The 15,016-nt window shown below is 45.0% G+C and overlaps 1 protein-coding gene across 1 annotated transcript in view; it reads right to left on the reverse strand.

Annotated features, from left to right (window-relative positions):
• The window catches only part of LOC144133803 (uncharacterized), a 59,072-nt gene extending 45,025 nt beyond the window's left edge, over positions 1–14,047 (reverse strand). The window contains exons 1-2 of the mRNA XM_077666898.1: positions 13,999–14,047; positions 13,882–13,939 (exon numbers count right to left, since the gene is read on the reverse strand). Coding sequence (XP_077523024.1) covers positions 13,882–13,939; positions 13,999–14,047 — 107 coding nt within the window. The remainder of the gene's footprint in view (positions 1–13,881; positions 13,940–13,998) is intronic.
• Positions 14,048–15,016: the final 969 nt, after the last annotated feature.

Below are 15,016 nucleotides of genomic sequence, written 5' to 3' on the forward strand. Positions count from 1 at the left end.
GTTTATGTGAATAAACAGTTTCAGTCACAGACAATACAGGCATAGATTATGCCCATAAAAATAAAAATGCATGTGGACTGTTTGATTTACGTGTCACTCCGCCAATGGCAGAGCGGCAAGCCGCCATGGGACTGTCCGACTCTTTGGTTGACTCCTCCTACCTGCCGTGTTGAGTTAAGAAAAAAAAGAAGGTGGGAGCCAGGACGTTTAATGCGATTTAATTAGGGCAATCGGCCGCACAAGACAATAATTCGAGGTTTTTAACAATGCCAGGAATGTGTAGATAGAGTTCCCGTGGTAAAAAGACGAGTTCAGATTCCTCTTTACTGTGCCTTTAATCACGCTCAATGAAGTCTGGCGGCATGGAAATGTACAGTCCATCTTCTTCCGCAAATTCAATCAACACACATGGTTCATGGATATCTTTCAGTTTCAATACAGCAATAACACCTGAAAGAGATCGAAAGCATTCCATGATGTGCGAATGTAGCTTGTGTTGGCTTTCCATGCAAACAACCCTAGTGCACAGCAAAATGCATGCTCTGTTTTCATTTTCAGTAACCTGAAAAATGTGGTTTATAACAAAAAAATCATTCTCTGTTGTGCAAATAGCTGTGCTGTTGCTCTTCTTTCGCCTCTCATACCTTGTGCTATGCAGCACAGTGGAGCGGAAACTCATCCGAAAATGCTCCTCAAGAGAAGGAACGTATTCAAAGTTCAACATACCCCGCAGGGGGGCGCCTGCAGCTGGCAGGCGTCGCGACGGTGAGTGGCGACACCGCGGGTTCCAGAGCATCCGCAGGGACATCTCCGCAAGGGGATGATGGTGAACTGTGCATCACCACGGACCCGAGCACCCGCGCCTCGCCGTGCGTGGCATCGCCGTGTCCGGGGAAAAGGGGATCCTGGTGGTTGAGCCGATGCCGAGCGTTCGGACCCTTAAGGCCCCTTGGCGGAAGCAACACACCACTTTGGCCCCAGCTTCCTGCAGACGGCACCTCCGGCCTGACCCGACCGGGGGGAATCGGCAGTCGCCTTTTCCTATCCTCCTCTTCATCTTTAACTTTCCTATCTCTGTCTCACAACTCTCCTATATCCTACTCTGATTGGTTTTTCCTTTTTTCCTGGCGGCGAGGGTTAACCTTGTGTGACCAACTACCCTGAGTTGCGTCATATTTGGTTATAGTTGAGGTGTACAGCTGGCGTGGGCAGGACTTGCTATCAAGTTCCTGTCCCGTCCCCTTGTTGGACTCCGTGGTGGGTGGCTGGCACCATGACCGAAAAACAAAGTTTTTTTATGGCTCCCCAACTTTCAAAACCTGATCGCTCTCTCAAAAGAGGGCGGAACGAGGCAGACAACTTCTTTCAAAAAAGAAAAGTAACTTTCCCCAAATATTATGTGATCCACAGTGAACAACAAGATAAACAGGCAAGAATAATATGCCCCTTCCTTGTGTCAAAGTGCTTGACTGAAACCCTAGGCATTGGTTATAAGCTGTGAAAAATGGCCAGCGGCGACTTACTGCTCGAACTGTGTGACAATGTCCAACATTCTAAGCTCTCCAACCTAACGTCCATAGGGGAAATCCCGGTCTCCGTGACTCCTCATCGCTCACTAAACACTGTCCGAGGCGTAATATCGGAAAATGATTTTCTTCACATAACTGAAAAAGAAATGCTCGAAGGGCTCATCGACCAAGACGTCATAGATGTCCACCGAATCAAAATCCGGAAGGACAACAAGGAAATAGACACAAAACACATGATCCTGACGTTCAACACCAGCACCCTGCCCGACACAATCGACGTGGGATATTTGAAAATCAATGTACGACCATACATACCAAACCCTCGCAGGTGTTTCAACTGCCAAAGGTTCGGCCACGGCTCGCAGAGCTGCCGCGGCCGCAAAACGTGCGCAAAATGTGCTTCCAAAGATCACGTTTTTGAGGAATGTGACGCAGCCCTGCGCTGCGCTAACTGCGAAGGAGAACATGCTGCATACTCCAGGGCCTGTCCGTCCTGGAAGAAGGAAAAAGAGATTATCATGATAAAAACCAAGGAAAACATTTCATTTAAAGAAGCAAGAAGGCGATTTGCCGTTACCAACCAGTTCTCCTTAACAGCAAAATCCAGCTTTGCTGATGTGGTGCGCAGGGGCGGTGCACCACACAGCACCCCGGTCGCTGCCGAGGCCACTTCCATCGAGCCAATGGCAGGACCATTCACGCCCCAGGCAGGGTCAGCGAAAGCTGCCCTGCCAGTGTCAAAGCAGGGAGCGCCGGTCCATGCGTCGGCATCCCGCAGGACTTCCCCCTACCGGGGGAGGACTGAAACCCACAAACCCGCGGCTTCCCCGCGGTCCTCCAGCGCCTCGCGTGAGGCGATGGATGTAACTGCCACTCCGCCTCCACTACAGAGGCGGAACAGCTCTCTTGAGCGGAAAAAAGACAGGCCCCTAATAACGGGCCCACTACTTAAGTAAATCCCCTTTCATCTCCTCTCAAAAACATAGAAATGGCTTTTTTAATCCATTGGAATTGTAGAGGACTTATGCGGAATTACAGCGACATAACACATATTTTAGGGTCAATGTTACCCACAGCTTTATGTCTTCAGGATACCAATCTTGGTCCACAACATGTACATATCCTGAAACATTATAAAACTTTTAGACGCGATCGAGAGCAGGCAAATCGGCTATCGGGAGGCGTCGCGATAGTCGTTCAAAGCGGTGTCCCTGCTCAAGAAATTAAACTCAAAACAAAACTTGACGCGGTTGCAGTCAGTATCGTAAGCTACAAAACACTAACAATCTGTTCCGTATACATTCCTCCACATTTAATGTTAACACTCCATGATCTACAGCAACTGATCAGAGAACTTCCGGAGCCATATCTGTTACATGGGGATTTTAATGCTCACTCCTCCCTGTGGGGAAGCGAACGCTGTGACGCTAGAGGTCAAATAATCGAAGATTTTATCCTGACGAATAATGTATGTCTTTTAAATACGAAAAAGGCCACATACTGTTCCCCAACGTCTGGGAAAATGAGCAGTTTAGACCTGTCTTTTTGTTCACCTTCTGTTTTTAGTGATTTTAAGTGGGACGTTTTAGACAACTCCTTTGGGAGTGATCACCTACCAGTTTTTATAAGCCTATCATCCTCACCTGCAGTCATCCCGACCAAACCACGGCGATGGAAGCTACATCTAGCTGATTGGGCGTTGTTTAGAGAAAAGGCCAGATTGGAGGACATTTACTCAGAAACACTTAGCATAGATGAAATCAATGAAATTCTTACAAAGCGTATCATCGATGCTGCACGGCTAGCTATTCCCATGTCCACAGGCGTGGTGCGCCAGAACCACAAGGTATGGTGGACGCGAGAATGTTGGGAAGCCAAAAAACAACAAAATAAGGCCTGGGGTGTATTTCGTAGGTATCCTACTCACGAAAATCTAATAGCTTTCAAAAAGGCAAAAGCTAAAGCCCGATATATACGGCGGAACGCGGAAAAAATGTCTTGGCAAAATTATGTGTCGTCTATAAACAGCTCGGTAACATAAAAAAAAAAACTGTGGGAGCAGGTCAGAAAAGTAAATGGCAGCTATTCCCCATTCACCCTTCCTCTGCTGACGGATCCTGGAATTCAGACAAGTATTAAAGAACAAGCAGACATTTTGGGGCAACATTTTTTTATAGTTTCTAGTTCTTCCCACTATACACAGTCATTCTTAAAATACAAAAACACAACCGAAAAACAAAGACTCCCTACGGCAGGCAGCACAAACGAGCCTTACAATAATTTGATTACACTTCAAGAAATACAGAGAGTACTGTCTATAGGTAAACAAACTGCACCAGGCCCCGACGAAATTCATTATGAAATGCTATCCCATCTATCTGAGCAATCTGTAGAAGTTCTGTTAAAATTTTTTAACAAAATATGGGTAGTAGGGAAAATACCAGCTGCTTGGAAAAAAGCCATTATTGTTCCATTTCTAAAACCAGGAAAGCCACCAACCTCCCCTAACAGTTATAGGCCTATAACCCTTACAAGCTGTCTTGCCAAATCTTTTGAGAGTGTTATAAATATTAATGTTTATTCTAGAATCCCGAGAGCTTCTTGATGTCCACCAATGTGGTTTTAAAAAAACATGTTCCACAGTCGACCATTTAATCCGCCTGGAAAACACAATCCGAGAGGCCTTTATACACAGACAACACTGCCTTTCAGTTTTTTTCGATATGGAGAAGGCATATGACACGACCTGGAGGTTCGGGATTCTTCGCGACCTGGCAGAGCTTGGTATCCGCGGGAGGATGCTGAAATATTTGAGCGACTTTTTATCCAACCGTTCTTTCCAAGTTCGTCTCGGCGCAACCCTCTCAAATAATTTTACTCGGGAAAACGGCGTTCCTCAGGGATGCATTTTAAGTACTACATTGTTCATAGTAAAAATGAATTTTTTAACCAGTATAATCCCACAGTCCATTATGTACTCGGTCTACGTTGATGACCTTCAAATTGCGTGCACATCTTCTAGCCTGGCAACTTGTGAGAGACAACTACAACTCACATTAAACAAATTAGCACTTTGGGCAGACAGAAATGGATTTAGGTTTTCTCCACAGAAAACTGTTGCGGTTCTTTTCTCGCTGCAGAGAGGACTGCAGATTAATCCCACCCTCCTCTTGAACGACACCACACTTCCAGTAAAACAAGAACACAAATTTTTAGGCTTAACTTTTGACAAAAAGCTAACGTTTCTACCACATATAAACACCCTAAAAAAGAAAGCCACCCAATCCCTGAATATACTTAAAGTACTCTCACGGAAGCGTTGGGGATCCGATAGGAGGTGCCTATTGCACATCTATCGCTCTCTAGTACGCTCTTCGTTTGACTATGGATCCATAGTGTATGGGTCTGCGAGGCCATCATACCTTAAAAAGCTAGATCCAGTACAAAACCTCGGGTTGCGCCTTTCAACTGGTGCTTACAGAACATCACCCATAAATAGCCTTCACGTAGAAGCAAATGAACCGACCCTCACCAAGAGGAGAACAATGCTTACCTGTGCATACGTACTGAAAATAAGGTCCCTACCGAAACATCTTTGTTACACCATAGTTACAAAATGCCCATCCAGAACATTGTTCACCAACAAACCTCAAGCTGTAAAACCATTGCTCCTCCGCTTTGAAGAAATATGCCAAGAAATAAACATACTAGATGCACTTCCTGATGTTGCCCAGAGACCCGATAGGTTGCCACCTTGGTACTTGTTTCCTGGTGTATGCGATATCGCACTGACACACATTCAAAAAAGACATACCCCACTGGAATATATACAGCAAGAGTTTCTTGGAGTAAGTGAAAAATACAACAATTGCACAGATTTCTACACAGATGGCTCTAAGACAGCACTCTATGTAGGGAGCGCGATAGTGCAAGGGAAATGGGAAAAAGTAGTCAGGCTGCCTCAGTGCGCTTCAATCTTTACAGCAGAATGCTACGCCATTGCTCTAGCTGTAGAACAAATATTGAAGAAAAACATACAGAACAGTGTTATCTACAGTGACTCTCTCAGCGTAATAACAGCAATAAACCCCAGAAATGCAACTGAACCCTTAATAGGAAACATAATACATAATGTAATACGAGCTTATTCACAAGGACATACAATAAAGTTTTGCTGGGTTCCCAGTCACGTGGGCATCAGCGGAAATGAGAGGGCTGATGCAAGCACCGCACTTGCCCTTAACGCAAAAATAAAACCAGTAAACATACCGCATAAGGACTGCATCAAGTCAGTCCAGAATAAATTGAGAGAAAAATGGCAGGCCTTTTGGGACAACGAGATTAACAACAAGCTGCACTTTGTAAAACCTGTCCTGGGTGAATGGAAGACCTGTAGGCACCAGGAACGATTTATTGAAGTAATTTTATGTCGTCTCCGCATTGGACATACACACATTACACATAATTTCTTACTAACGAAACAAGATAAACCTCGTTGTGAAAGATGTGGAGACGAACTAACAATAAACCATATTTTATTCTCGTGTGCAAAACTCGAAAAACTAAGAAATAAGCACTTTACGAAGTTTTATAATGAATACATTCCTTTACACCCAGCGCTGCTTTTAGGCGAAAATGCCATTGTTAACATATCTTCCGTTTTTAGCTTTTTAAAAGAGACAGATGTTCTTCAGAGACTGTAAACTTTGATCCACAGCTTTGCTTTAAAATATGATGCATTTCAGCCATTTTCTCATTTCATGAGAAGAGGGCTGAGGTGGTTACTTGAATGGTTGGGAGCTTCAGGATCCTTGCCCAGCCAAGGATGGCTACTGAGGTTATCTGACCTTCTTGAAAACATTTATTTTTAGCCATTTATAAAATTTCTGCTTTCTCTTATTACTACCAGAACGAAATAGCAATTTAAGTCCTCTACACAACCATGTTTCCTCCCACCTACAGAAAAGTGTTCCTATACCTTGAGCCTGGCGCATGATAGCCTTAGCTGCTTATGTGCCATTAAACCCAACACAACACAACACAACTCAAAGTTCAACATAAGGCTGTTTCGTCTGTTGAAAGCACGGGAAATGGGTCACAAGCTCCAAACATATGAGTTACCCACACGTGTGGCATTCAGAGTGAGTGGGTGCCCCAGCATTGCGCATATGAAATTTCTGGCTTGCTCCTGAACAGTGCAAAGTGCCATAGCCAAATCCACTTGCTGCAGCATAATCATTCTTTCAATGACCTGGTCAGGTGCCCCATTTGCTGATGTTATTGCTCTAAGCACCCTACCATTCCCGGTTTCAAAAACAAATGCCGAGTGTGCCCACAGTGGCCAGAAGTTCTTAGCAGCCTTCGCCAGGTGGAGAAGCTGGTGGACGTTGAATGTCATCAGCCGCACTCCATACAGTGCTGGCATCCGTGACACGAAGTCCTCTAGTAGGCGGCCTTCACCAAGATAGTACCAACATTTCGCTGTAAAAATATCTACACTGATAGCAAAAATGTAGCGCACAATTTAGGTGTATTCCATTAGTAATATCAGATAAAGAAAGAAATTACGTGAACCACAAGAGGAAAACTGATAAGTATACTTTCCATAATAAGCTGATAACAAGAGAAGGGATCCTGAACACTGTGGGAACATACTACAGCAATTGCAAGCTCATACGACCGAGTCAGGCTTGAATCAGAAACACGGTATTTAATAATAAAGACAAACATGAGCTAACTTTGGGGAAAAAAATGGCTTGAGCACATTGCTATGTGATGCTCATGAAACCATGAGCTTCTAAGCGTCTTTCTAAGCGTAGCATTACTTGGCTCAAGCTTGGCCTGAGCAGAATGTGTGTACAGGACGTGTCTGCAGAATGTGAACGAATGATGGATGGCCATAGAACAATGAACAGAGAGAAAGAGAAGACAGAGAGAAAGGGGAACCTCTCATGGTGAACAACACGCTGTCTGAATGGCATTTTTAGCGAATATGCAACTTACGCCAGAAACTACTAATCCTGATTGCCAGAAAAGTAATTGAAATGTAGAGTATTGTGGTCAGTAGACTACACTGGAATATGCAGCGCCCGTCGTGAGAATGTAACGACCGTTCACAAGGCGCCATGTTTCTCGGCATATTAGCTGCAAAAATAATATACTTAGGAAAAACTAATTCCGATTCAGTACTTAAACAGTCTCTGATACCACCCTGCTTTGGCAGAACACCAAGTTTGCGGAATTCCACACGGCAGCGCCAGTTTTCTCTTCTAAACAGCCTGCTGCCGCATTGCGCTCAATGCAACGAGAGAGTGAGACCCAAAATGCCGCTGTTGAGAGTGCTGTCCTCACCCTGAAGGCAGCGCTAGTCATTAAGGCACCCTAAGATAGACAATCCTGGAATCTGCTAAAAAAAAAAAAACTGAGCAGCTGCAGAGTGCTGTCACATCATATCTTAGAGAAAGACCACCACTAAGCTCAGCACTCACAAGACTAGAGGCTGCGGCTGACAATGGCTAACAAAAATGCACTTTTTATCACCAAAGAGACTATTTAATTAACCTTTCAATACGATTCAAGTGGGCAACAACATGCAAACACTCAACTTTTAAAGGGGCACTGAGAGACAAATGTAGTAGGCCTGTATAGAATAAAGCATCCTAATAAAAATGCAATGGGAAATCTTAACTAGAAAACATCACAAAATTAAATATACATATCACAGCCCCCAGTCGTTATCAGATGACAACTGCAATGATATGTAGGAAGTTTTTCTCTCGCATATCCCTAGGTGACATTGCCATGTGCTTCATGCAGTGACCGCAGAGTCCTTTTTAGTCAAGTCGTCATGAATTTGAATCAAGTCGTGGGAAAAAAAAGATCTTATCTGCAGGTTCATCCTTGAGCTATATCAGACTACATTAGTATATCCTGCAGTGGCACCAGTTTGGTGAAATTTCCAAGAATGATACATTCTATAGAGCAAAGAATAAAAGAATCAAAAGCAGCACAAATACTACAAACCACAATAAACTGTTCATGACAAACACCTGCAGACCATAAGAACAAGGCCCTCCTCGCTTTCTGAGCTGCCACATTTTCTCCTTGAACAAGCAATAAGTATTTTTGGCACCTAGCTTCTAATACTGCATTATACAGCTGGGTCTCACCTGCATGATTTATTTGCCGCAATGTCAGCTCTTCCAGCAGTAGGGTGAATATGGCTTCAACCAGCAATGCAAAGTGGTTCAGGTAGCGCTGAGGTAGTATGCCCAAGCAGCAGGACAGGGCATAAAAAAGGAACCAATGCCGCCATTCGCTGGCTTTCCAGTGGCACTTATCATTGAGCGAACGTGGCATACGAGTGAATGAATGAGGTGGCTTTATTGCCAGCAGCCTTCTGTCCACTTTGGCCATTGTTGCGGGGCGTCCTGCACGAATAAAAATGTTGCACACTTGGCGCTAGTGTGCACGTAACAAGGGCAATGGCTTATCACTGTTTACTGTTCTATTCTAAACAGAAGCTTTAACAAAGTGGTTCAGGTAGCACTGAGGTAGTATGCCCAAACAGCAGGGCACAAGCATGCTGCATGCACAAATTTTGTGGGCCCTTTTAAGCGTTAAATGTCAACATAGCAGCAGGACATCATGTAAAAAAAAGAGCACTGAAATAGTGTCAGGCGCTTAGGTTGCATGGAAAACATCGAGAAGGGTAACAGAAAAAAAAACTCTGCCTTTGTCTTCTTCACATGCAGCAGACAAATTCACACAAACTGGCTGAGAAGATGGCACTGGTTGCTGTGAGGCGGAATTAGAACATAAGTGAACCAACGTGAAAGGCGTTAGATTAGGTTACATTCCAGCATGACACAACATACCAAGATGTTATGTCGCACAGCTCACAATTCCAAGGTCAAAAATACGACACCACTTTGTTTTCACACATAATTCATGCTCTATAACTTTTTCTGGATCCACTGCCATATGTTTATGGAGACCCGCCGCGGTGTCTCAGTGGTTACAGTGTTCGGCTACTGAGCCGGAGTTCCCAGGTTCGAATTCGACCATGGCGGCCACGATTCATTTCGATGGAGGTGAAATGCAAAAACGCGCCCCTGTGTTGTGCGACATCAGATCCCCAGGTGGTCGAAATTATTCCCCAGCCCTCCACTAGGAGCCCTCTTTCTTCATAGTTACTGCACCATTTCCTTTCCTCAAAACCCAATTTTGATGTTTATGCAATGCAATATCAGACAGAGAAATTAATTGCACTGCTGTTCTTGCATGCAGCCTTAAATCTTTAAATTACAAGGTGCAGCACTAAACTTCAAGTGATATGAACAAGATGCTAAGAAATTCAAATTTTTTGCCAAAGTTGTGTTCTGCAAGCTGTTGGTGATTGCTTACAACCAATGTGAATAATATGCACCCCTCCAGGCACTTCGTGGCTGTCATACCAATCATACCACGGCTCCTTCTTTTGAGCTGTACAAATGCAGCTTACCCAACATTCTGGGCACTCAAGCATGCCAGACTGTTCTTTCTTATGCTTGTAAAGATATGAACCTCCTCATGCCCACAGTCCCGTAGTATTTTTTCGTAAGTTAGGTATTTTTCATGTCTAATTTTGAAAGCAGGACATAGGGCCACACTTTGGAGAAGCCAGCTGAATGAGCATTGCAACTTGAACATCAGAGCTAAACTCCATCATGTCAGTAGCTGACCTAAACGGCAACAGTTAATTAACTCTTTCTGGTCAGGTATAGCTTCCTCACTGACTCCTGCAATGGTCAGCTTTCTTTTGGGCTTTCCAACTCCTCGCAAAGAAAAGGAGTGCCACATCATGATTTGGTTATAAACATTTATTTAAAGCACTGTGTCGAGCCATGTCTGACTACTAACCACACACACAGTTTTTCACTGTCGGGTGATGCCAGAGATATCAGCGGAAAGGGTTAAGGAGTACCAGCCAGCAACAACCTTTTATTTATTTATTTATTTATTTATTTATTTATTTATTTATTTATTTATTTATTTATTTATTTATTTATTTCAGTACCCTCAGGGCCCGAGGGCAATACAGAGGGGAGTGGGGTACAATAGACAAAATAACAAAGGAACAGCAGTCACAAGTAACACAAAAATGTGAACAAGAATATGGCTCGCGCAAATCAGTAGGTTACAGCAAATACAATCAAACGAATTAACAGTCATTTAACACGAAATTATGAGCAGAGAATAAAAGTAGCCGGTCTAAACACAGAATGGTCACTTATTTCGACGACCGATCGGGGAAGGTGATTCCATTGTGCCGATGTGCTGGGGATGAATGAGTTGTAAAAGTGGTTTGTTTGGCATGAAAGAATACCAACTTTATGGCGATGATCGATCCGAGCTGAAACGTAGCAAGGTGGCGTCATAAATTTTCTCTTAAGGATGGGGTTATCGTAGTAAATCTTATGGAATAGACAAAGGCGGGATATATTTCTACGTTGCGACAGTAGTGGGAGTGATAAGCTTGATTTCATGGCACTGACACTAGAGTGAGACGCCTTACCGCGTCTCTGCCGTCAGCGCCGCCACACGGCATCGGCGCGCTGTGGGGCCGTGCTTCCCCGGCCGGATTTCACACCTTTCCATTCTAGCCACCTTACTTATAGAGTAAGATGGCTAGAATGGAAAGGCGTGAAAACCGGCCAGGGATGCACGGCCCCACAGCGCGCCGATGCCGTGTGGCGGCGCGGTAAGGCGTAGCCGAAATGAGCGCATCGCGTACGCCAAATTTTTACCACTGTGGCGAAAATGAGCCCGTTTCGCATATCACGCGTTTCTGTGAGTGTCAAAGAATGAATCTTTACCATAAAGTAATGTTTCGTCAACTCGCATTATTATTCCCGTGAAATATGCTGCTTCACAAGCCCAGTTTGCATTGCATAGCTGGACTGTAGCGCGTTTTGTGCGTGCCCATTTCGAGACGCTTTCCAGGATGTGAGGTACGCCGTAGTGGAAGGTTTCGGAATAATTTCAACCATCTGAATTTCTAAAACGTGCATTGATTCTCTACATTGCGCCGCCATCGAAACGCAACCACTACGGCGAGAAGAGCAGGCTGTAATGCGTGCCACATGACCTGAAAACTACACTTGCATTGGCTGAAGGCGCCACAACGCACAAACCAGTTTTTGTCGGCGCTTGCGAACCTGTAGCATGTATGCCCTCTTGACGCTCATGTAAGCGTTTCCCCCCACCCCATTTTACTAGAGGAGGCAGCGCCCCCCGTCTCCAATTGCTGACACTTGGATCAGATTGCTGACAATTGAAACATTTCAGTTCTACGACGCTTTTAATGCAACCCACAGTGGGGCAGAGCTACTTGGCTTCGTAGCCAGTTGTAAAGCATTTCGTATGAGCAACCTAAACCAGTCATGTCCCAACAGAAGTCGACTGTCTGACCCATGTGCATGATCATAATTAGCAGAATTTAAACAAACTGTGCACAAACTTTTTTATTGCAATTGATCCCTCCTCATGCGTAAAGCTTAAGTTCCCATTTCAATTCGTTTTATTTATACTGCCGTGAACCTTTGCACCATTTGTTCGTTCGAACCCAACATGCTGGCACGCGGTTTTATCATTTTGTTTTGTAATGCGAGATGCGACCAGAATTATTTCCATTGATCATGGCCGCGTGCAAATGCTTCCACATTTTCCCAGATTGTTGTTGCTTTTGGTTCCTTATCTCAAACATTCCTTGTCAGCTTAAAATTGAGCGCGGCCAAGTATTGCAGGCATTCAGTCGGATGACCACCGAGCACGCTTGTGGCTATCGCCACCGCCGAGTCATTCAGTTCTTTGTGGGTGCGAGTCAGCCCCTTAAACTGTTGCTTTTGGAAGTTTTTTCGTTGTCTTCCTGACTGATGGAGTGCCGTAACCCCACGTGACAGTTTGCATCAACCTTTGAACTTTTAAAAGTAAGAAATAATAGAAATATACAAATTTATTTTGTAAATGAGGATTACATAAATCACAAAATAAGCTAGAAGTCTTGCCCCCTAGAAAAAAGTTCCGGGGCCCGTTCATGTATAAGCAATATCCGACGATTATAGACAGTGAAGCAACATATATCTGGCCATAAAATCGTTTATTTACAAGTTAGAGAGAAAACTTTTGCAGAACTCTATCTACAACACAAAAAGGTTGTTTTTTCTTTTCTTGTTATGCACTATATCCTCCTGATTTATACCCTTAAGCAAAAAGCGAATCTTTGTGAGGCAATAAAAACGTAAACTGATGCTGTCAGCGCTACAGAATGTTCAGAACAACCAATTTTGGGCACATCACCAATGGACTGTAGAATCTCTGCTGCAGCTTCGGCATGCAAGAGCGTTCGGCTGAACGCATGTGTAAGTTTGTTTTCAAGGACGTTGACAAGATTGTAAAATGATACTGACGGATATAAAAGGCCCCCAAGGTTCCTCTCATTAGTTTCCTCAGCTGGAAGTTCTTTGGGAATGTTGCCTTTATCACAGAGACATGTTCGTCTGCAAGCTTCACAATGAGTTGTCAAAACACGCTTCCTAGCCACGTACATAGCCTGCAATGTAATATATCAGCTGCGCATCACAGTGTAGCACAGCATAGCTATGATGGTCTACAGCCACTTCAACGCTTTCCACAGCCACTTTTCTGTTGAAGGCATGTCGCCCTCGCATGAGAAAACGCTGCTGCAGACACTGCAATACAGGCGACGAAACGAACTGAACTGCTACGGCATGTGCAAGGCCGACGCGGCTGGCTGAGCTTACCGCGCCGCTAGTAGCAGCGCCACATTCCCCCTAGCGGCATCGGTGCGCAGAGGGGCTACGCGCGGCCGTGAGAAAGCGGCGCAGCCTCCACACCTTCCCAATCTAGCCACTCTACTATCGGTCATGACTCTTGAAGTCTTTATTGTCTTGACTTTCACCCTCCGGATACGACAGCGAAATGCGCTGTGCAAAACACTGAAGCAATTCAACGTCCATTGGGTACCTGCAGCCGGCTTTGTAACACCAAAAAAAAAAATGTCAATTTTATGCTTATTCATTAAAATATGCTCTGCGTGTGGGCTAAAAAAAATGGCCTATTCTAAGCATGGCTATAAGAAGCCAAAAGCATCCAAAGCTTCTAGCCATCGTAGTTGTTAGTCTGATAGTTGCAAGTATTTTTACCTCCTAGCTACTTTGAAAATATTTTGTTATTATGGAGCCGTTGATCGCCTATGTCCCCAATGACCACCGAGATTCTGGCCTGGCGTACCTGCTTCCTCAGCATGACACCATGCAATCCTCCGTCTCGAGCACGTATACAAACCAACGGTCGCCAGGAGTAGAGCACCACCGCTACCGAAGGGGCACCAAAGGGCATGGCGCCACCTGTGGCACAAGGACCAACATGCGGCAGCTCTCTGTGCTGGCGCCGCACGAGGACCAACCCCTCAGCCAGACTCGTGGACTGCCCTTGAGATATGCGATCTCAGCCATCCTCAGTCTCCGGGCTCAGCAGCCGGCCTTTCCAGGGATGCAGCCACCGCACGCGGCCGAGTCCGTTTCCCCGCCAACCTCCAGAACAGCGCTAATCTCGCAACCCTTAAACCTGGACCCTCAGGCACAGCACTCGTTCCCAGTCCCTAACAATGGGGCGCAAATGCCGCGCCCGACATCGGTGGTCCCAAGCGAGCTGTCCTTGGCTCAGACTCGGGCGACAAGGCGTTCAGCTAGAACTCAATTGCGAAAAAAGAAAAACAACGGAAGAAACTTTGAAATGAACGCAGGAATGACAGAAGGACCGGGAAAGCGTGCACCTCAAACAAAGCGGGCTTTGATTCAGTGGCAGCGCACTGGGAGCGGAAGAGGGTCGCTGAGTCTGCCAACATATGACGCGACGTCCGAAAGTATAATTAGGAGAAAATGAACTTCAAAGGTGCCTTCTTCGATAACGAGTGCCGAGATCTTTGGATGGAGGGGGAGGAGCTCTGCAAGGCAGCTGGGCTCTGGCGATGCGTCCTACACCGCCGCACGGAAGAGAACCATGCTGACAACCATGCTTCTGGAGCCTTTCTCGTTCTGTTCGTGCACTTTTAGAAAGCTTTTATCTTCTCTGTACAGACACATCTCGACAGCTTTAATCATCTATTTTCTGTTCTTAATCAAATTAAGGGCTTTCTTATCTTTACCTTCGTCCTATCTAATAAAAGAAAATTCAAATAACACCGCGGTATTCCTGTTTGTCATCTTTAATCGTAAAAGCGACACCTCCAGTCCCATCCTGATTAACTACAGCCGAAAAGATACTGGCTCGAGTGACATATAAACGAGTCTGAAAGTCAGCTTTTTAGACCTAGCGTGTCCTTTGATATCGTCCGGAAGGCGTTCCTGCACATAAATCGTTAGGTAGGGTTCGCCTACGAGCGGTAAATATTTTATCGCCCGATTTCCTTTCCCAAAAAATCC

The sequence above is a fragment of the Amblyomma americanum genome, chromosome 5 (genome assembly GCF_052857255.1).
Source record: "Amblyomma americanum isolate KBUSLIRL-KWMA chromosome 5, ASM5285725v1, whole genome shotgun sequence".
Classification (NCBI taxonomy): Eukaryota; Metazoa; Arthropoda; class Arachnida; order Ixodida; family Ixodidae; genus Amblyomma; species Amblyomma americanum.